Raw genomic sequence first — 22,046 nt, 5'->3', positions numbered from 1 at the left:
AGTTTCTTGTTTTAAAATTGTATATCATAGGTATACATTTTTTAATATTTTTACGGCAAGTTTTTTTTTTATCTTTGTTGGTAGCTGTTTTCAATTTGGTGGATATATGGTTGCCCTATTTACGAAGCTGTCCTATAGTTGATTAGAATTTCTTTTCCAGCCTTAAATAAATTTAAAAATGGATTACTATGGAAACTCAAGCGAAATTCAGAATGCAGTGCATCTATTCGAGCAGAAATCAGGTAGGAAGGTTTAAATTAAATTCTCACACCTATTGCTATATAAACTTCAAAGATCTGAGAAAGGTTTGCAAAGTAATTCAAATCAAATTATATACTATCCAATCCTAGTCATTTTCTTCCAAGTTTTCTTCATCTCAAATTACTAAATTTCCCAGGGCTTTTGTGTATTTTATATTACGAGACAAGAAAATATTTCTTTTTTAACGTTTCTACAAACATCTATTTACCTGTCTGTTTTTAAGTTCAGAAGATATTTGTGTATCCTGGATAAACAAGTAAAAAGATTTTTCCTTTCTGAAAGAAGTAGCAAGGCAGGGAATAACAGCTCTTTATAAACCTTGCACTTAGTGCAATTTTGTGATTATTTTATGTGTTTGTGTGTACTGTGTACTTTTTACACTTGTTTGTTTTGTTAATTTACTTGAAGAGTGGGTAAGATTTAATTAACACTCCCTAGCAAGTTTCCTTCCCCATCCTACAAGGTCAACCCTAATAGTTGTTTTAATTGTCAAAAGTATTTCCTGATCATGGTTTACAGTTGTTTTTGACGGGTTTCTTGTATAGATTTTTATAGATGTTATATTTCACAAAAGGAAGAAAAATGTCTAAAGTATTTTTTTTGTTGGGAATGCAGCAGACCAAACATGATGTTTTATTAACTGTTGAGAACAAATAAATAAAACATTTAATTTTTTTTGACGCTATTGTGTATATTATTTTGATTGTGGAGCTAAGTAGCTGATTTTAAAACCCTTTATAAATACAAATCACCATGTTTCTTATAAAAAAGTAAGAGCGTGAGATTACTAGGATAATTTAGTAACAATTCCCACCTTCTTTTAATGTAACACTTAAGAATGCTTCTAAAATACTTGTTCCATAGATATCAATAACAATATCCATGTAAAACATTTCTTTATTATGAACTTGTAAAAATTTATAGTGGGGGCTATATTATGATAGAATTCTCATTAATTTGTAAGAAGTTATTCTATAGTATGTTTTAAAGGTGATAATAATTATCTTCGTACTTTTTTATTTTTTTAAAAACTTTTATACAAAAAATGTTAGTTATACCCAAGTGCACAAGAAACAGCCGTTTGGACTACAATGAATGACCAAGGCTTATACTTTGAGTTAGAACATGCAGAAGGTATAGATAGTAGAATGATAATGTTCTTTTCAAATTATTTTAAATTATAATTAAATATACAATTGACTGCATATTAACTATCAAACATTGTTAAACAAAAATATATAAATGCCTAAATCTTTATCTCGTTTCTCCATGTTCAGTAGGTTTATGGGTTTATAGTAAGTTTAATAGCCAAAGCAATGTAAATAAAATAGGCAAAGTTTGTGAGTAGATTCTGTAAAATTGTTTCATGTAATTTTAGATGCATTTGAAGATGATGTGGAAAGTGATGGTGATGAATGGGATGGTGAGGTATGGAATTTTAAACTTTTTTGTTTATATGTAACTGTTCAAAATTGACTGCGTGCCCGGAACTGCTGGGTTATTATAAAAAATTTCCTTTGCTTTTTTCGTTTTAAGTTTAACTTGGTAAAAGTTCATAACCAACTAATGTGCTCCAATGTGATGCTATAAGCAAACATCCAATTTCTCAACAACAACAAAATGAATTAAAAATTAATGTAATATCATCAAAAAATTTGAAGGTTTTTGTAGGAAATCAGATTATAAGGTTCACAAAAAAATTCCTAGAGGATTTTGAAATTATTTCTCTCCTTTAGTTTATAAACTGTGGGAAAATTTGATTTACGATAATATGTTTTTTCACTTGAACTACTTTATATTGGATAGTATTTAATGCTCTTTGTTCATACAGTTACTTTGTTTTTAGTTCTCAGACTCAGAAGATGATCAACTAGATGGTAGGAACAATTTTCTCATTTTTGTCAAGAGAGGCCAGAAACGTTTTATTTTTCATAAAGACAGGAATACCATTATGTTTGCAGTCATCATTTCACCACTTAGGGTCGGATGAAAAATTAAAATGTGTATGCTAAATGTCAAATTCGTTTGTTACAAATATCAATTCAGGGTTAATTATATTCATCCTACAACCCTCAAGCACAATCACTTGTGAATTGGCTGCAGAAATGTGTAGGTTAGGCATATCCATGTAGAATATAGAATACTACAGGTTAGGGCCCAGGGATGGGGTGGAGGAGGGTACATGAACAGGGTTAAGCATAATTCCTAATTACAAGAATTTAAGTGCAAAGGTTGAAAGCAAAGCAAACAAACCAAAAAATTTTTATCCATTTTTTCTCAAAAGTGCACATGTTTTAACTAAAAAGTGATTATAACAAACAAACAAGCAAACAGATGTTAAGACATGATAATGCTTCATAAAAAATAGTCAAGCGAAGATTAATGTATGTTTTAAATAAAAGAGTACATATTTGCTAAAAAAGGGGCATAAAAATTACTGTTTTGTTACAGTTCTAGAATGTGTGTGTAAACTCCTAGTTTTACATCGCCAATTTGATGTTTTTTAAGTGGTGCTTTCTTCAAACTTTAAATCATATTTACATAAAAAATCTTTATTTGTCTTTTGTAACAATAAGTTTTATCTTCCCTGATGAGACAAACAATAAAAAGTGAAATTTTCTTATAAACATCAAGTTATTTGATGTTTTGTTTTTGTTTGAAAGATATATCAACAAAGTATGTGTTAAAACTTGCTTTCCATATAACACAGATAAAATGTTGACATTAAAATTAAAGATCTTTTACACGAGCAGCTGCTTTCAGGAATAAAAATATAGCTAAAAATGTCACGTTGTAAGTAAAATTCAATGTCTTAATATAATAATCTTGTTCGTATTATTTGCCCTAATTTGTTTACAATATCTTCTTGCAGATCCTATAGCCGAAAATATTTTTCTGCTCTTTGAATGAATTTGTTGATATTTATAATTGTTACATTTACCTGTTACATTCTAAAATATCACATTATCAGGTTCCATTTTATCAAATTTTCCGCAGAATAGGACTACCATCTCAACTTCCTTTTTATCCCCGAAAATGACTTTAACAATTTGCTTCAATTGTTGAGTGTTCTGCTAAAACTTGCAAAAGGAGTATGTTTTTGTTTCTGACAGTAAATGTGACTAGCATGATGGAGATTTCGTGGCTGACAGAATTTTTAGTTCGTTTCGATATGTATTTTTTCTAAGATTTGTTTGTTTTTGATTTTAGACAACTCAAGACGATTTACAGAATTACTTGTGAGTTTGTTTTTTGTAAATTGAGTTATTTATTTACATTTTCACATACATTTTTGTTTTGCAATTGGGTTTGTATTGTTCTTTTCTTCTTTTCCTTGTTAATTTATTATTATTTTTTATTTATTTCATATTTTACTTAATTTCGATTATGTAGACATGACTAATACAAGAAATGCCTCTTTTTCTTGACTGTTAAAAACACGTACTGAATTTGCATTGTCTCAATTAATATGCATTAGTTTGATATTGAATTGTTTCTTAATAACACAATGAAAACCTGTTAAAAATTTAGTGGATAGAATCTGCCTCCAGATAAACAGCTCTACAAAGTCATAAGATATACATGATCACAATGGATTAATCTTTTTTATTACTCTCACATTAGTTCATTTATTATAGCAACATGTATATTACAGGGTGGCCAGGGTGAAATCACCTGAATAAGACATATATGACCAGTAAAAATTATTCTAGGCGTTTAGGATAGTTGAATAAAAGTAACACTTGTATAAGCATGGAATATGATCTTTATCTAACTGATGTAGATCATCCTCAAGTGTTATGAGAAGACCTAAATTCTACTTACTGTGTTAAACAAGCAGTGATAAATCCAGTAAGAAAGGTATTAGTGTTATAGAAACACAAAAGCTTATCCTTGTGCTGTAAAACACCTACGGTCATACCCAGGTGTTAAAGTTTTTTTATTAGAGCAAAATGTATAAAAAAATATGTCTACTGAGGTCCTAAACGAGAGAACATGTTCATTTAATACTCTGTTAGTATCAACAAGTACTGAAATGCTCCCTTAAATTCAAAAGTGATAAAAAGAAAAATTAGGAACACTTTAAAAGCATTATGAGGCTTCAAATTAAAAAACTTGGTAAAATTCTTCTAGTTGAGTTTTCTTATAAAATAAGTTTTTTTTTCTTTCAAAAGTTATACAAAATATTTTAAGGAATATAATTTTTGAATAATTTTTTTTTCTTTAAAACAATTTAAGAATATTTTAAGGCTTCAAATTAGGAAAAGTGTAGTGTTATGCCATTTAAAAATGCAAATGCGCCTGACATTTTTTTAATTTTTTTGTTTTTATTCTAATGGCAATTTGAACTTTTCGATTTAATTATGCCACATAAATTATGATGTCATAATTACGCTATTTTTAATTTTAATATCCTGCCGACGATATTACAACGCAGCCTTACCAATGTATAGATTTTGTAAATATGTAAACAGAATAAATTGATCACACGATTCAGAAAAAATGGGGTTTATTAACCTTCTATGTTCATTTTCGCCCGGCCTAGGAGGACAGCAACCTCTGATGCAAAAGCGTGCGTACAGCCTTGTCAAATTACCGGCAGAAAACAAACTGAGGTTCTGCTAAACATTTTATGCCTTTTTTCACGTCAGCAATAATATTGACAATGAAAATGTGTCAGCAGATTCAGATCATAAAACTATTCATAGTTTCGCAATTACTGTCAACATCATACTGTCAGACATCCTTTTTTCATGGAGGGAAAGCGGATATAAATAAAAAAAATTAAAATCAGAAGCGTATGACAAAGACGAAGGAGGGTGCCAAAGGTTCAAAATGTGTTATGCTAATTTAATGTATTAATATGTAGTATATGTTATTATTTGTATGTTTTTTGTTGTAAAACATTTATTATTTATTTACAGCCTTTTTCTCTTTTAAAGAAACTTAACGGTCCACAAGTTATGATCCTAGAAACTTTCAAATTATTATTTACTTCTGGAATGTGTCTTAAATTCTGAAAAATATCTCAAATAATTCTTAAATCCGTTTTTTGTTTCGATAAACAGATTTGTTACGTCGCACACGAGTTCGATACATTGCATATGAGAACGATTTTTTGAGTTTATAGTTGTACGGAGAAACACTTAGCGAGAATAAAAAAACATGCCTATCTTTGACAGACGAATGTCAATTGAAGACATTTATGAAAATTTGAAACAGGTTAGTGTGAAATGACAAGGAAATTGGAAATTGTTCAGATTGATTTGAGGCGTAAAGTTGAGTGTTGAATTAGTTCAAGTGTGAAAATTAATTTGCATTGGTATATCCCATAGATTAACATAGTCACTGTCATCGATGCTAACAGTGAGAAAACACTTTTTCAGATTTCTTTATTTCTGTTATCACGCAATTTTCCTCCCATGAGATACAGTTAAGGGCACAGTATAGAAAAATTAATGGAAATCATATATTTTTATACATTTTTTATTTTACATAGAATTTATGTATGTTGAAAGGATTCTGTTTAGAAAGCAGCATCCTGAATTTTAACTGAGGGGTTAGTTTAGGCTTATGAGCATGCGACTCGTTAAAATATTTTGTGAAAATTATTATTGAAAAAATTAATAGTTTAATTTTATAAAAAATAAGACGAGCAACTTTGGCTTGTCTATACAATTCTTAAGAATGTGCCAAATCGCTTAATTAAGCCTATTATTAATTATATACAATAGCTTTATTTATCTTAATGAAGTTTTCAACACTGTTATCTGTTTATTTCATCCCCCGTAACTCTTATGAGTTTTGTACTATTTAAAACATAAGTGTTAACATCGAGTTAACTTTATTTGTAAACATCAACATGAAAGAAGTTTTTAGTGTTTTTGTAAGTATTTTCGTAAGTATTTTCGTGTGTGTTAACATGTCTGCCTTTGTCGTCGTCGTTGTCGTTGTGTTCAGTTTTAATGTTTCTTAACTATAACCGCCAACTTTTAACCCATCATTCTATGTTTATTGTTTGAATATGAAGTTAATTTTTGTTGTTGTTTTTATTAGAGTTGTTTGTTTTACAGCTCTCCTTCTGATGTCACGTGATAGCCACATGATAAACCATTTCTACGTATTGTGAATTATTTTTTATTTTATCTCATGCTTTGTCATTTCTACTAACATTCCTCTACTTGTTTATCTGACTCATTAAGTTTACTTGTAGCCGGAACCTGTCGAAGAGGAATTATATGATGTTCCCGATCCTGATGAGATAAGTGGTACGTATGATCTCACTTTCAGCATTTCTTTCAAGTGTAGACAAACACTTGAACACAGTGTCATTTGATATAGCTTTAATCCTAGTTGGTGACTCATTTTTTAATGTTTGAGATGCAAGATTTATCTTATCCTTACTTATGTTCATGTTGTTGTACCAGTGCAATAAACTAGGTGCTAGTTTTGCCACATTGACCTATATACCTCTTTAATTGTAATCTAGGTACTGCACCACCGGCAGTTATTCGCGGAAATAAACCAAAACTAGGGCATCAGCAAAAACAAAGACTACCAATAAAACCACCTATATCGAACAAACCATCACAAGTCAATAACTTGAACAAAAATATCAAACATCAAGACGCAGCTCAGTCTATAACCGAAAGAAAAGCCATGTTTGCTCAAAACCTTGGAGGTGGAAAAGTCCCGAGTCCATTTCGGAATAGTTTACCTTTAGGTAATCAAATGATAACACAATTTCGGCGAAATCCACCATCCACGTTTTCCATGAACAACAACGACCATAATTCAATGCTGCGTCGTAAAGACAGTAATAATAATGGCTCACAACATGGATATAACGCCGAGCCTACTCCCGATTCATATTACGAAGTCAATGGTAATCCCGAAAATTATGAAGTGCCCGAACAGAACGATGAAATGTACGTAGATCCGCTAGAAGACAACGATGGTAGAGGGAGGAACGATCTTCCACCACGTCCTGACATGTCGCAGAGGGGATTACCAGCGGTTCCAAATAAACCTAAAAAACCTATACCCACTCATGAATTTCTTAACAGAATCAATACTATAAAACAAAAAGAGAGATCACCTGTTGCTGAAGAAACATATGAAGTGTGCGATACACCTGAAAATTACGAAGTGTGCGATACTGATATTGTAAGGTCAAGGAACAATTCCAACAGCAGCCAGCGTAGCACAAAGAGTAATAGTAGCTGGAGCGGCAGTTTAGGCAGTCCAACAAATCTCTCATCAAGAGAGAATTCCTTCCGAAACAACTTAAACCAAGTTTTAACACCACCTTCACTGCATTCGTCACCGCACAACAGCTTTCGTTCTGACCACCATCCACGATCACCAATGGAGTCGCGGCCTTTACCTAATCCTAATGAAGATGAACAAGAAGCTTACGAGGTCGTCGAATCACAACCAGGCTCCCGCCCACCTGCACCTATCCCGACACATCACATTCATAACAATCAGACACCGATTAGAAATAGAAGTATTCCACCAACGAAACCTTCGCAAGAGATGGAAGATTATGTCTATGCAGAAGAAGATATGCCACTTTTTCCACCACCAAGAAAACTTGATCCTAACATTAAGGTGCCTGATGAAGATGAATATGAAATGCCACCAGAAAACAGTATGTCTTATAAGCGTTTCTTGCAATTTATGCCGCAACGACATTGCAAATTAATGTCCAATGTTTGCATGAATAAATTCTCGTAGAGAAAATGAAAATGCAAATTTAAAAGCTTATAAGTAAAAAAAATCTGTTGTTTACTCAAAGTCATTTGTAGTACAGTTAGTGCATTGAGTTTTCCGAATAACTAGTAACCCAATGTGTATTTAATATTTTCTTAGCGAGCTTGCGGTCCTGATGCTGAATGAAACTAATTTAACTCTTATTTCAAAATTTTAGATCCTACAGTGGCCTCCAGGAAAGGCAGAAGTGAAAGCTTGCAATACATTGATCCTGTACGTTGATCAGAAATTTTGTTCCACATTTTAATGTTAACATGTTTCACATGTTATTTTGATTTTTTAGCACGTAATATTTTTGTATTTTTCCCTACTTCTTCTCTTCGTTTAATCTTCCATTTATTTATTAATTTATTTTCATCTCAGGTTTCCAACCATCAAGATACTCCTCCAATGATTCCTGGTAAGAGCATATCAAGTTTTTTTCCAAACCAGCCATCATAATAATGAAAATAAACCGAAGTTGTGCAAAATTGCGTCATTTAGTTGTTATGGCAACTTTGTTTATTTTTTAGAATCGAATATATAAGTAATTTTTTTAGTGTAATTAGCCGTTGGTCTTGAAACCGTATGTTTATTGGACATATGTAAATAAGAGAATAATTTTATTTGTAGAACGTTTTGAAGATCCTAAGCGAATTTCGCCGCCCTCCAGACCACCAAAAATCGTTATGAAATTACCATCACAACCAGCTATTGATGATGCACGCATGAAGCCACGACATAGTTATGACGGTATGTATGATTGATGTTCTCCATGGACTGAATGAATCAATTTGTAAATGAATAAAAGAATAATAAGTTTTGATAATAAATAAATACGACAAAAAGGTATATCACGTATATATACTAGACTACTTCACCCCCCAAAAAACGAAAGAAAATGTTTTTTGTATTTTTTTATATTTTATATTTTTTAGGCAATATGAATCCAAACACAAGAGAAAGGTACATGCTTTTTACTTATATAACTTTAAAAAAAAACACTGTAACGTTTGTTTACTTTCAGAAACCTATGTAGACACATCAGTGCTTAAATACATAATACTTAGGACAGCATAATACAACTGCTAAACGATGTATATTTTTGCAACACTTATTTACTTTACAACATTATATCCAGGAGGGTCCGAACGGATCACAAAAATTTGACTACACACACGCTCCGCTATTTCTGATCAATCAAATTTTCCTAACCGTGAACATATTTTAGCATATCCGAAAAACCGTCTACATATCAGATATCTGATCAACCGTATAGAAACGTTCGGATATCTGACCAACCTTACACACATATTCGGATTTCTTACCAACCGTACACGCACTTTTGGATATCTGACCAACCGTATTCGTATTTTCGGGCATTTAACCAACATTACACCTACTAGTACATCCCGACAACCTTACCACATTTATGAATGTGTAACAAAATAGACGCACACTCCTAATATATCCGACCAACCTGACATCAAGTATTATGTTTCCTTTGCTTTGATGTTGCATGTTTCATGTTTCAGGTTAGAACTTAACATCCTAACGCATGGCTGGCTGGCAGGTTTGCATTGTCAGCAGAAAAAAGACAATGAGAACGTAGAGCACATGCGCAATAAACTTAAACATAATCTACAACTGCCATGGTATATAATTCAGAAAAACTCATTTTACGCATTGCGCTCCAGCTCTCACAAAATCACAAGAACTCTAACTCATTACAAAAACTGCTTAGATATTTAATCGGTATAGAATCTGAAGGTTTATAAAACTCTAAGGAGCATTGGGGACTAGGTTGATGATAACCGTTTTCATACCATTTTACTCAATTTTTAAAACGGAAAATATGCATTATAAATTACTACATCCTCCCGTGCATTGGGTTGAATACCAAACCAAATACAAATAATTATAAGCGGCGTATGAAACTTCATTGAAAAAATTTTTTTTTGCGTTTTAGCGCAACCCCGTTGACCCAAGAAAAGGGACGAAGTGGCTCTGACAATGCTAAACCAGTAAGATTATTACGAAAAAAATGTTTTTTCCTAAATTTATTTTGTAAATTGTCCATAATTTTGTTTGCATGTCTTTTTTTTTGCTTTTTATTATCTGCTTTTTCTCTCTTTCAATTCAGGCGATGAGTTCAAAGAGGTCAATACCTATGTGAGTTATGAAGTATTAAAAGCGTAAAAACTATTTCTGATTGTTCGTTGGATTGTCGTGTAAACGGCATAAAACTTTAAGTATAAAACAAAGTATATATTTAGACCATCAAAACCTGAAGAGTTATCGAGACCGTTCAACGCCGGTGTACCTTGTCTACCGATAAACATCATTAATAATAGTCTGAAACGACAGCAAATTAGTCAACAGCCGAAGCCACCTGTACCGCCTCCTAGTAAACCTAATGTCACTCAGCGACATTCTCTGGTAAAACCTACGTCCTTGTCTATTGCGTTGTTATTGTCGTTGATTCAGTATTTTTTCTCTGTGTGAGCACCTATAACGAAACTATTAGTAATATTTTTAGAGAACATTTTAGGAAAGATATGCTTTTGTATTTTTCTCTTTAACAATAGTTTTCCGTGTATCAAAATGAAATGGTGGGTTAAGCATTGCACGTTGTCCGTGTTTGAAGACTAAAGTCTTTTATTTTGCTCGACGTTAAAAAAATGTTGGGTTTTCTTTTATCGAGACAAGTTTTGTTGACCAGTATTTGATTTCCTTTAGCCTCAACATTCCCACTCTCCATCGTTGAGGGTTTGCTCATGGTATCAAGGAAAAATAGACAGAATTCATTCAGAACAAACCTTAAAGAGTAAAAGAATGGTAAGCTTCCTTTTTAAAAAAAGGCAAGGGCTGTAATGGGAAAATAGAACGATATTAAGGGAGAATTAATAATACATTGTGTTTCTAAATGTTTCACTTCTCTTACTCCATATACTTACTGTTTATATAGGAAGGCGGATTTATCATCAGAGACACAACGAAAGGAGAAGGCTACTCTATATCTGTATATCACAATGGAAACGTGACTCACTTGAGGTAAGTGGAGTCCGGCAGCTTTAAGAATTTAGCCTGCAATTAGTCTGTTTATTTGTTAGGCGTAATTACATGGTGCGGAGTTCAATTTACGACTAATATCGGCGAGTTTATAAGAGTGCAAACTTTTGCTTTTAAAAAATATAAATCAAGAATGGAAAGTAAGAAATTGACCTCTGCACTATGTATTTATTTACGCTCTTCATGAAGGGTGCGGTTTTCTAGATGACCTGAAAACTGAAATTTTATTTATTTTAGAGTTCCGTTAAAAGATGGTCGTTATTACTTAGGGACTTCTAATCAGGTAAGTCGCTCTGTTAATTTGAAGTTCAAGATATTTTTTTATGCGGTGATATGTTTGCGCATGAATGAGATTATCATAATATTGCGCAATCTTATTGAATAACAATGAAGCGGATTTCAAGGTCTGGCAAAAAAATTTTAAATCTATGTTATGTTTTCTGTTTGGCCTCGATATCCACACAAAAAAATCTTTAAAAAAATCTTTTATCTTTGGTAGGATTTTGCCACAGTACAAGACTTGGTATCATATTATCAAAAGAACAAAGTAGCGTTAATATCTGGAGGTGAAGTACTTCTCAAAACCTGAACGTGAAAGTAAATCGTATCAGTTGAACTATCTTCTTAAACACAACTCCCATCCATCGCCTGCCGTTGTGTTGAGCCACCGAAGAATACGTTAAAGTTTTACGATAGCCTGTACGAGAACAGAAAAATCGAGTTACAAGTGAAGAAAACGACGATGTTAAGGAAAAACAGTTCATGCACCTTCAAAATATAAGAAAATTTGGTAGATCCTCGTTTACCCATATCTTCCTATGTGTCTTTGTCTCGCTTATTTTTTCTTGCTTAATTTGCCTCAATCAATTTTGTCTTGTTTAGCTTACGTTCCTAGCTTATAACTTACAAAGCGAGGAGCAAATATATATCGAAACAAAAGAAACTCGACGACCCATCATCATTCTCAAAATGTATATCAAGACGCTATTTTACCCATAATGTCTTTAAACAAAGTTTTTCGATTTCTTTAGAAAATTTGTTGTGAATATTATATTGTAAATAATTGTTTTTAAAAGATGAACAAAGTATTTTCATAAAATTATTTTATCTAAAACACATATTTTTACTTATTTTAAAAAATCCATCTTATCAGACGAAAAAAATCTTAGACAAAAGTGACGAAATATTCCGGGTGATTTTTGTCGCACAATTTATTTTGTTTGATGAGGTATTCAAAAAATCACCTCCGTAAGTACACCTTCGCAACACATAACCTGACTTAACTGGATATCAGGACAACGTGACTACAAAATTGATTTGATATTTTTACTCTTGCAGGTTGACTGCGAGACAATATTTGGGATAGCGACTGCAAGCTGTACTTTCATCGATTGACTAAGTGTTTACTCTCTAATCAACCTCGTCTGCAGTCTGCGTTGCAGCTTGGTACCAATCTTAAACTTTATAAATTCACTCTGAACTGATTTTATCGTTTAAGTTCCTGTTAGTTCTTATATAGAAGCAATAAACTTTAAAAATATCCTTTTAAATTTCAAAGTCTAAAAGGATTTTTTAGACGCTCTAAGGGGTAACTAAATGAATAGCACAACCTCGTTCCCAGGGTCCCCTCCATACTTTAACATTAAGAAGGCCATAGATGCTGGGCTTTGTTTTTTAATCTTTGTAAGTCAATTGTATCCCATCATTGGCGTAAAATATATTTTCTTAACCGTCTGTTAGTGAATTAAGTTAGACTGCTTAAACAACAGCTCCTTAGAGATGATTTTCACACCAGTTTTCATTCTTTCAACCTTAACTGTGCTAAAAATATGCTAAAAGTATGTCAGGATGATTTTCCCGAAAGTTAAGAATATGTGGAAACGAATATAGTATAAAATCGCTCGTTTTTATTTTGCCAACTCTATGTGGAATGTAAAAGGAGACAAAAGCACAACAAAAAGCTGAATTTGCCTTTGTAAACAACATTTATATTTTAATGTCATGGATTGCTAACATGATCTAGTGAACCAAATTTTTGTTTTCGTATAATTTTCTTTTTAGAAAACTCTGATTTCAGAAGTTAAGTAAAACATTTCGCGACACATTAAAGCCTCACATGGACTGTTATGGTCAACAATATTGGTGAAGGTTCGGATAATAACAGTAAAGATATTAGATCTTTAAAAAAATATCTCTATTAATAACATTCGTTGTCTCTCTTTCACACTAACTTTTTCTCGCCAAAATAGCAACGGCAAGCCAATTGGTGGATTCCCTTGGACTGTAGGCTTACTGCTTGTATGTCATACTGTAATCTGTACCGTAAGATGCAATTCTTTAGTCAAAGTCAGGAAAATAACTCCTTTTTGCTGTCAAGAAAAATATGTCATTTTTATGTTTGAAAATAAGATAATAGTTTGATGTACTGCAAACCCTGATGCTGATGGCTGCGTTAGCCCAGGGGGCAAGGTTGTAATAAGTGTTTGTTAGAAAGATACATAAAATGAGCTTCTGAGTAGCAAATAATTCCATGGTGTTCAAAATTACACAACAACCTTGTCTTACACAATATCATTTTGCTCAGCTACCTTTAGCTCCATGACAGCTTGCAGCAAATTCGTGAAACGCGGTTTCAGTTATCAGCCTTTTGTTAATTCGTGCTAGCTTTATTAAGTTTCTATCCTTTGAGATAATGGCTAGTATTAAAGCATCGTGAAAAGGGATTATGTTAAAGAGATTTGAAAAAATTGAATTTTCCGTCACCTTAGAGATACCAGAACGTTGAAAAACGTAAGAAAAAAGAAAGAAACATCCAATAACATATGTTAATGCTTCTGTTTTATAGTTTTATTAAAAAATATTTGAAGGTGAAAAAAGAGAAAACCACAACTGTGGCATCCTTCGTTAGTAAATGATGCTGAGTTTGCACGTCTGCTTTAAGAATATTAAGCGAGAACACAGTTCTTTTATCAAGCAGTTATTAAGTACAAAATAAAAGGAAAAAATGTTATTGATTGCCAGGAGCACAAGAATCGATTAACATACGAGATTGAGGAAAAAGTTCAAGATATGTTTGCCAATAGACAAAATGGTATGGCTTGTATTATTTAACATACAGTAACTATACGTCTAAGCAAGACTTTATTAGCAAGATTTGAAAATGTAATAATTTCCAAGCAACAGACATGCCTGGAGTAGATAAAAAGAAAATTCAAAAACAGGAATCATAAGGCATAGCTTCTTCTTTTATGTAGTCATGTAAATTTCATATAAAAAAAGTTTGATTTAGCACACTAACCTGATTGAGCAACAAATATATGAATTAGAAAAGAAATAAGCCATCGAACCTGTACTTATTCTAAAACATAAAGTTATAGCTTACCTCCCGCGAAAAGAAACAAGTCAATTTCATAAGAAAAGCTTGAAAAGTTGCCTAAGAATTTGTATATTTTTTAAAAAAATCTTGCATGTATCTGAAGATTTTAGATTCAGACATTCCACTGATTATACATGACATCATGAACTAGCTTTGATTGAAGTGTTGTATTTGACAGTTTACGGTTAAAAAAGCTCTTTGCACATTCTTGTTTTAAACATATTACTTTAAGTTGTTAAGTTCTGTTATTTAGTTAACATTAGAAGGATGGAAATATCCTCCTAGATTATAATTATGCTTGATAGACACGCTTCGGGGACCCTAGTTTTCCCACACCTGTGTCGCTGAATCCGTTTCGGAATAGCAGGTTAATGACGGCATCAAAACACCTTTCTAAACCACAATATTTCCGTAACCGTTTGCCATAAGTACACGATCCTATACATTTTCTTGATTAGCGTTCGAAGCTCTGTACGATTAAGGCAACGGGTATACCAATTTCTAAAAAATTTTTTTTTAATTTTGGGGAGAATTTTCTGACGTCAGCAAAACTTTTAAACCTTTATATCTCCTTAACCGTTTGTCAAAACCGCTTGATCCTATACATCTTATTCATCAGCGTTTTCAGCTCTACACAATAAAGGCAACGTGTAAACAAATTTCCGAAATTTTTTTGTGTATTGACATTTCCTAGCAGACGTCATCAAAATTCAAGTTATGGTTCTCTTTTCCATTGTACCCTTGCCTAAGTCGATTTCTCCACGGGCCTTATCGGCTAGTAAGAAAATAAAAAAAGTCTGGCCATCTCACCGAAAAGAAAAGTTATTTAAAACGATTGGATAATGGCAAAATTTCCACTCCTTTGCAACAGGGCCTGTTACATCCTCCTCCAATTCCATTCAAAAAATAAAATGTCATCCATAAATCAATTTAATTATATTTATTAATTTCTACTTAGTTAACAGGGGACCATCTCCAATTCCACCTTCATATCAGCGTGACCTGCACCCAAGATTAAATTCTAAGCTGCAAAAAGAGATCCAAGCACGCATACAATTACCTGTTAAGCCTCCTCCCTTACCTGAAAGAATTAACTGTCAATCAAAATATAAGCAACACGCCAAAAAACAATCTTTAATAAGTAAACCACGATATGCACCGGAACCCAACATTCCAAGAAGAGGTTCTACCGAAAGACATACCAGCAAAGCGCTACCACCTTTACCTACGAGTCAACAACCTACATCACAAGAAGTTAGTAATAGTTGTGAGAAGAAACCTAAGCAATACAGGCTTGTTTCTACCTCACCATTGGCAGAACTTTTAAACATAGAAAGTAACAATTTCTATCCTCAACAAGATTTGCCAGAAGGACCACGCAACTTAGGTGTTCAACCTTTTCAAAACAATAATAGAAGACTAAACCGCCCGCCAGTGGAGATACCTGTCGACGCGTCACACGACAAAACTGGCTTCACGGCACAGAGATATCTAAATATAGAAGAAGATTCCAAGATTCATACACACAGACCAGGGTATAACGTGCTAAATCAAGAGTATAGACCTGACCCTCCCTCAGCTCAGAAACCTAACTTTCGCATTCAGGAATCACGCACAAACAGCATGGAACAACGACCTATCGTTGAAACTCCATGGAATTCAAGGCAGACACAGTTCTCCTTACCAGGTACTAAAAAAATTCTTCATATAAAATTTGTTAAATCAAGGTTTCTAGTGTTACTTTAGGTTTAGGGCACTTGCAATAAGGGTATATTACGCAGACCAGAGTATTTATTGTCATTGTTGTCGTTGCCGTTTTTGTGTTTGTTGTTTTATGTTCTTCTAACATTGCATGTTTGTTATATGTAGATTCAAGCAGCAGTTCGGAGTACGTTTATGAAGAAATAGATAACGATTACGACGACATGGTAGACGTAGATAGTCTTCCATCAAAGTTTCCCGCAAAACTTAAAGACACCAAGGAACAAATTATTAAGATTAAAAAATTTACATTGGATGGTGTTCGAAAAATTCTACACACGTTGTCACCTACAAAAGAATCAGCTTCATGTAATTCAACCTGTGATTGTCGAATGGAGGAATACACACAAGTAAAAGGTTAGAGTAATAGTGATTATTTAACATTCACGCAGCATTTCAAGGAAACGTTTACTTTGTTTATTTCAACGATTACACATTATAACTGACGGTTTTTGCATATTTTCAAAACGTTTTTCGTCTGAAACACGTTGTCGGACTTATTTCAAAATGGCGCAACTTTCATCTATCTTCAGACAAATAAACATGAATAAAATAGCACTTACTTAACTTAGTGTCTGCCGCACAAAGTGCGAATATTCTAACCACTAAGCTACGGCGCCAAAAATGTACCGTCACGGTTCTAAAGTTTTTGAAGATTCCTTCTGAATTTTTCTCCAACCACGGCTCATCTTGGGAATGGAACACCACATCATTTCAGCATGAGTACAGCCCTCTATCAACTAAGCTACAGCTATCCACATATTTTGTTAACATTGCCATCAATGTTGTTTTTAATATTTTGAAACGGTGATCTTTTTTCTAGCAAATCGAACAAGAAACAACCATTTGCAAAATACGAGATTGTATTTTGTTTCTCCACGTGTCCATTTTCTTTTTATTTGGATATATTTACAACACAAACTCTTTGAAAACAAATTAATTCTTCCAACATGTGCCATAGAATTGCAATTTTGCTTCGTTAGGAGAAAGTCATCTTCGTGTTAAGTGAAATCAAATTACACGAAGAAGATATTCTTCTAACTGGGTAAACCCAGCCAGGCCTGCTTGCCGGTAAACTAGAGCACGCGATTGAGTCGAGGTGGCATAATGTTAGTTGATGAAGTAGCAGTTAACGGCTTTTTCGGTGATAAATTTTGCCGGCAGAAGATTTGCTTAGCTATCTTGGGCGGTGTTGGTAAATAGCATATTGGTGTTTGTTTACATCGATTCCAACTTCATTAGCGAATTTTTGAGTCTATAAAAGAAGGGAAAGACATATTCAATAAATTTCTTTTAACTGAGCAGTAATCAGGAGTATCTTTTATTTCAATATCACAAGTTGAAAGGTCCAGTGTATTTGTAGGTTGAATAAATGTAGAAATCTTTGAAAAGTTATTAGTAAGGTTGGTATACAACGTCCCTTTCTGTCTCCACCGGAAGCTATACAGAATGTTTTCAAATTATTCAGTTAAACAATAAATAAATCTTTTTTTTTCTCTCGCTTGCTGTTATATATCATAAAACTCTTTTACGCTGTTGCTCGCATTTTTTCTGCTGGTTAACCAAACATATGTAACTATGTCGCGAATGTGAATGTTTGTGAATCAACCACTTCTCTTAAACAAGATACACGCCCTTGCTGGATGAGAATTCTAGCTTTGCTTTATCTACAACACACGAACGTTTAAAATTTCCATTACTAGCTACTTACATCTAACTGGTGTGTCTATCACTAAGTTTGGGTCGTAGTATTGACATTTCGATCACCCAGATTGTTTGGTTGTGATCTATATAATATAACGCTAAACTCTTAAAATAACTCTTCCAGCAAACACCGATTTAAAAAAGTGAGAAATTTAAATTTAACATGCTAAGCCAGGGCATTTATGCTCCACCTAAATTCTTATAAAAGAAACTTGTTATGACATCTGCTATAAAGGAAGAAACTAAAGGAAATGTTATTCTTTATGACAATTATACTAAAATACGTACGTTGCTAGCCTGCCACAGATAGCTGCAAATAGACTAGCAACAATACGTTTAATCTAGGAGGACAGAAAACTATATTAAGTTTAATGGATCCCAGGGGACTCCAACCAGCATTAACACCAACTGCACAATCTTGACAAGATCAATATCTAAAAACTTAATGTATTCTAGACAACTAATATTTTGTATTTCTAATATCCTTCCTTCCTCCAACCAGGAAGGCTGTCGTTATCATAGGCGGAGGAGATCTCTGTTGAAAGATGTTGTTTTAAATAGGCATATCGGAAAAGTGGGATGCCGGATGCGGGATGCTGACTGGGACACGGGATGCAGGATGCGGGATGCAGGATTTGGGATGCAAAAAAATCATCGAAATAGAATAATGACCGCGTCAATGTTATTTTTTCTCGCCATGGATTCAACGCACGAAAAAAACTCGATAATGAATAAGTAACATTTTTGTTTATTTTTCACAGACTTAATAAAGTATAACGAAAATTAACAGAATTTTAACAAATTCAAAAAAATGTGAATTATAAAAAACACAAAGGATAAGGGAAGGCGACTCTGCTTTGAAAATTTTAAATGTGCAGAGTGGGTAGAAAGGATATCCTTCAAAAAGGGATTACTTTTTGCTGGTATCAATTAGTACAAATAATAAACAAAAAACAGATATATTCAAAATTCAAAATGTGTAAAATCTTGTCCAGCAAGCAAACATCCAAAATCCAGTTACAAAATCGTGTCCAGAAGAATAATCGAAATGCGTCTAAAATCCAGAATCGAGTTTCACACTACAAAATAATATTCACAATGATAAGAATAACAGCTTGCAATCATACAATATCTCAACACACTACACTGGCAAACTTTTCGCGCATTAATTTTCCTGATCATTTCGGTCGGTAGACCGTAATTTGTAGCGCGGATAGTTGAGTTTAGATACGAGAAAACAAAACAGAGTTGTGTCTACTTTTCTGTGCTATATGTTGTGAAAATCTGGTTTCTACTCTAAATGGGCAATTCGTAGTCACGAAAGTTTTCGTTTTTCTTACTCAATGAAATAAACACTCACACATAGACTGGTTTCTGCAATATCAACCATTTCAATCACTTTTTAGAGTGTATAGCTCGAAGCACTACTTTTTCAGATGCGAGGCATTTACATTTGTTGCTTGATATCTCAACCTCGCCAAAGGATACATAAAAATTCAATGTCAAACAAATTGTTTCGTATCACATTAAGTTCACCAAGCGAAAAAAAATCAAATCATTCATTTCTAACTGTTGTATTCTTTTTAGAAAATTCCAGCGTAGTTTATTTTAATGTCTACGCGATGTTCGGTCTCGCATCCTGCATCCCGATATGTTGTCCCGATAGGTCATCCTGCATCCCGCATCCCACTTTTCCGATATGCCGTTTTAAATATACACCGGAAAAAAACGTCCATGGGAACGTTGTTAAGACATTGTTTTTTCAAAAAAGTATTATTAGAAACTTTCCAAATTCTTTTTTTTACCGTAGGATGTATTCCACAGTCTGAAGCCACTGTACTTAATAATTATTCTTGGTACAAAGGAAAAATGAAACGTAGTGAGGCTGAAAATATATTACGAAAAAAACAAGAGGTGAATATTATTATATTTGCAAATTAGCCTGCCAATCTATTTTATCATAATTTTGGTGGGGCAAATTATTTGTCGAAAATAAATCTGGCCACCTTTTTTACTTTTGTCTATTTTTTATAACTTTAAAATGAATTTTCGTCACTTTTCTATATTTCTGTCTTATAAAATTGTTTGTCAGATAAAATTTCCATAACCGTCAAAAAACCTACCTACTTTTTGTCCAACATGGTAACTTTTTTTCAACACATATCCAGGTAAGTAAAAGTGACGATAAGATATACAAAAATTTATTGCGTCTTTGACAGGGGACAGAAAATAACTTGAGATAGCAAGAAATAGAAAGCGGAGAAAAATTAATTGCTTAGCAATGTTTGTTTTATAAAATCTTCTTTTTTAGGAAGGTTCATTTGTCGTGCGAGATTCTGATAATCATCCGTATACATTGCACGTATATCATAAAGGCGATGTTCGGTCTTTTAGGTAAGAAAAGTCTTTAGGCTTTCGCAGCAATCACCAATAATGACATTTTCATTAGAGCTACCTCCTAGACAAAAAATGTCAGATAATTTTCGTGACTCGAATAAAATTTCTTCACTTTTTTCCATTCTTCAAAAAGATTGTATCTCTTTTAGAAGTAGTACACTTTCTTTGCAGTACAGTCAAATATGCATGGTTCCAAAAAAACTGTATTTTAATTCATAATTCCACAAACAATTTTCGACAACATCAAAAACTTTCTTACTTTTGGCCGATATTTTAATTATATTCATAATACTGTTTTGTTGTTGTATTTTTGGAGGGTCTGTAGCATACCGATATTATGGGGAAGACCATGGAGATTATCCTCTTCAGACAGTTTTTATTCATTTTTTTTAGAATAATAACGATACCAAATGCTTCTTATAGTCTTGATGGGTTCGATTTGCATGTAAGTAAACAAACTAGATATTAGCGCACTTTTATTCTGTTATATATGCATAGAACTTTGAAACAGGATGCGAAAAAGGATGCGTTCGTCTGTCCATATGTTTGTAAGTCAGAAAAGAAGCTGCCGGTGTCGACGGGTGAATTTTCATAGGTGTTTTTGACGGTTTAATTTCCTTGGATTTTTCTATGGGCCAACGTCTCGCAAGTAATTATTCACAGAGATTTCTCTGAAGAATAAGCGTTTTAAACCACCGTCTAAAAATAATTTCCATAAGTTAGATATTATAATGTTGGGCCATCTAAATCTATATTTAGGACTCCTTTTCGAAAACCAGTCGACAGTTTTTCTGTCGAAAGATAGCATTGACTTTTTATTATCTTTAAACCAGAAATACTGCCACCAGCATAAAAATGTTAAATTTAGCCGTTTTTACAGTTAAAGGTAACCTTGATCCCCAAAAGCCCTGATTACAATATATATACAATATATACAATACTATTAATTTCCAATTTAGACTTTTCTCTCCGTTCCAGAGCTGATTACCTTTTATCGACGGAATGCTATTTTGTTAAGTGAGTCACAGGTACTTCTAGCACTGTAAATTTTAAAAGAGCTTGCTCAATTGTACAACACAAAACAAGAAGGACATGTTGATTATTGTATATTTTTAAATAAAATATTTATTACTTTATTGCGTTATTAACGTGTAAATAATAAATAAATAAATAAAACGTGACTGAAGGTTTTTTCTCCTCTTTTTCAGCGATACGTTCGTTACCTCACATTTGTCAGTGATACGTTTGGTACCTCACATTTTTCAGTTATACGTTCGGTACCTCACATTTTTTCAGTGATACGTTTGGTACATCACATTTTTCAGTTATACGTTCGGTACCTCACATTTTTTCAGTGATACGTTTGGTACCTCACATTTTTCTCCTCTTTTTCAGTGATACGTTTGGTACCTCACATTTTTTCAGTGATACGTTTGATACCTCACATTTTTTTAGTGATACGTTTGGTACCTCACATCTTTTCAGTAATACGTGTGGTACCTCACATTTTTATTCCCACATAGTATTAGATTTTTTTATCCATTTTTTTACCCGAGATGTTAACATTGCTTCCGCGTTGCCGCAATTTCAGAGAAAGTACAAGATAAGGACAAGGTTGTGAAATGGCACTTTCTCCAACCTTCTCCCCAGGTATTTTTAGCCATTTTACTTTAGGAAAGATCCTTATAAGAGACTGACTTTCCTCTGATTTTCTCAATTA

At 33.0% G+C, this 22,046-nt stretch overlaps 2 protein-coding genes across 7 annotated transcripts; both read left to right on the top strand.

The window, feature by feature from the left end:
• The first annotated feature begins 89 nt into the window (after positions 1-89).
• On the top strand, positions 90-12,204 carry LOC130645027 (lymphocyte cytosolic protein 2-like). 5 transcript variants are annotated; one of them, XM_057450868.1, is made up of 18 exons: positions 90-242; positions 1,640-1,689; positions 2,108-2,138; positions 3,472-3,500; positions 6,476-6,530; positions 6,752-7,915; positions 8,195-8,250; positions 8,401-8,437; positions 8,650-8,769; positions 8,955-8,982; positions 9,552-9,671; positions 9,986-10,040; positions 10,160-10,188; positions 10,293-10,455; positions 10,756-10,854; positions 10,985-11,070; positions 11,326-11,371; positions 11,588-12,204. In XM_057450868.1, the coding sequence occupies exons 1-18, from the start codon at positions 179-181 to the stop codon at positions 11,675-11,677; spliced, it is 2,322 nt and encodes a 773-aa protein (XP_057306851.1). In that variant the 5' UTR covers positions 90-178; the 3' UTR covers positions 11,678-12,204. The 5 variants fall into 5 exon arrangements, with proteins under 5 accessions (XP_057306851.1, XP_057306853.1, XP_057306854.1 ...); XM_057450870.1 differs by lacking the exon at positions 9,552-9,671; XM_057450871.1 differs by lacking the exons at positions 90-242; positions 1,640-1,689; positions 2,108-2,138 and adding an exon at positions 2,924-3,054.
• A 1,750-nt stretch (positions 12,205-13,954) lies between these two features.
• Positions 13,955-21,512, top strand: LOC130645026 (uncharacterized). Of its 2 annotated transcripts, none has more exons than XM_057450866.1 (7): positions 13,955-14,179; positions 15,423-16,151; positions 16,334-16,582; positions 19,740-19,843; positions 20,241-20,323; positions 20,720-20,771; positions 21,286-21,512. In XM_057450866.1, the coding sequence occupies exons 1-7, from the start codon at positions 14,158-14,160 to the stop codon at positions 21,370-21,372; spliced, it is 1,326 nt and encodes a 441-aa protein (XP_057306849.1). In that variant the 5' UTR covers positions 13,955-14,157; the 3' UTR covers positions 21,373-21,512. The 2 variants fall into 2 exon arrangements, with proteins under 2 accessions (XP_057306849.1, XP_057306850.1); XM_057450867.1 differs by having other exon boundaries at positions 13,958-14,179; positions 20,245-20,323; positions 21,286-21,370.
• The last annotated feature ends 534 nt before the right edge of the window (positions 21,513-22,046 follow it).

Source organism: Hydractinia symbiolongicarpus, chromosome 5, assembly GCF_029227915.1.
Source record: "Hydractinia symbiolongicarpus strain clone_291-10 chromosome 5, HSymV2.1, whole genome shotgun sequence".
In the NCBI taxonomy this organism is placed as follows: Eukaryota; Metazoa; Cnidaria; class Hydrozoa; order Anthoathecata; family Hydractiniidae; genus Hydractinia; species Hydractinia symbiolongicarpus.
Note: the sequence above shows the minus strand (reverse complement) of the source record. Positions and strands in the feature narration are given on the sequence as shown.

What these genes read in the sequence shown, in the direction of transcription:
- LOC130645027 (XM_057450868.1), top strand. Translation starts at nt 179, where the DNA reads ATGGATTACTATGGAAACTCAAGCGAAATTCAGAATGCAGTGCATCTA. An exon ending in TACTCCTCCAATGATTCCTG is followed by an intron (nt 8,438 to 8,649) that starts GTAAGAGCATAT and finishes TTTTATTTGTAG; the next exon opens with AACGTTTTGAAGATCCTAAG. An exon ending in TCACTCAGCGACATTCTCTG is followed by an intron (nt 10,456 to 10,755) that starts GTAAAACCTACG and finishes GATTTCCTTTAG; the next exon opens with CCTCAACATTCCCACTCTCC.
- LOC130645026 (XM_057450866.1), top strand. Translation starts at nt 14,158, where the DNA reads ATGTTTGCCAATAGACAAAATG. An exon ending in GGCGATGTTCGGTCTTTTAG is followed by an intron (nt 20,324 to 20,719) that starts GTAAGAAAAGTC and finishes CATTTTTTTTAG; the next exon opens with AATAATAACGATACCAAATG. An exon ending in TTGATGGGTTCGATTTGCAT is followed by an intron (nt 20,772 to 21,285) that starts GTAAGTAAACAA and finishes TTTCCAATTTAG; the next exon opens with ACTTTTCTCTCCGTTCCAGA.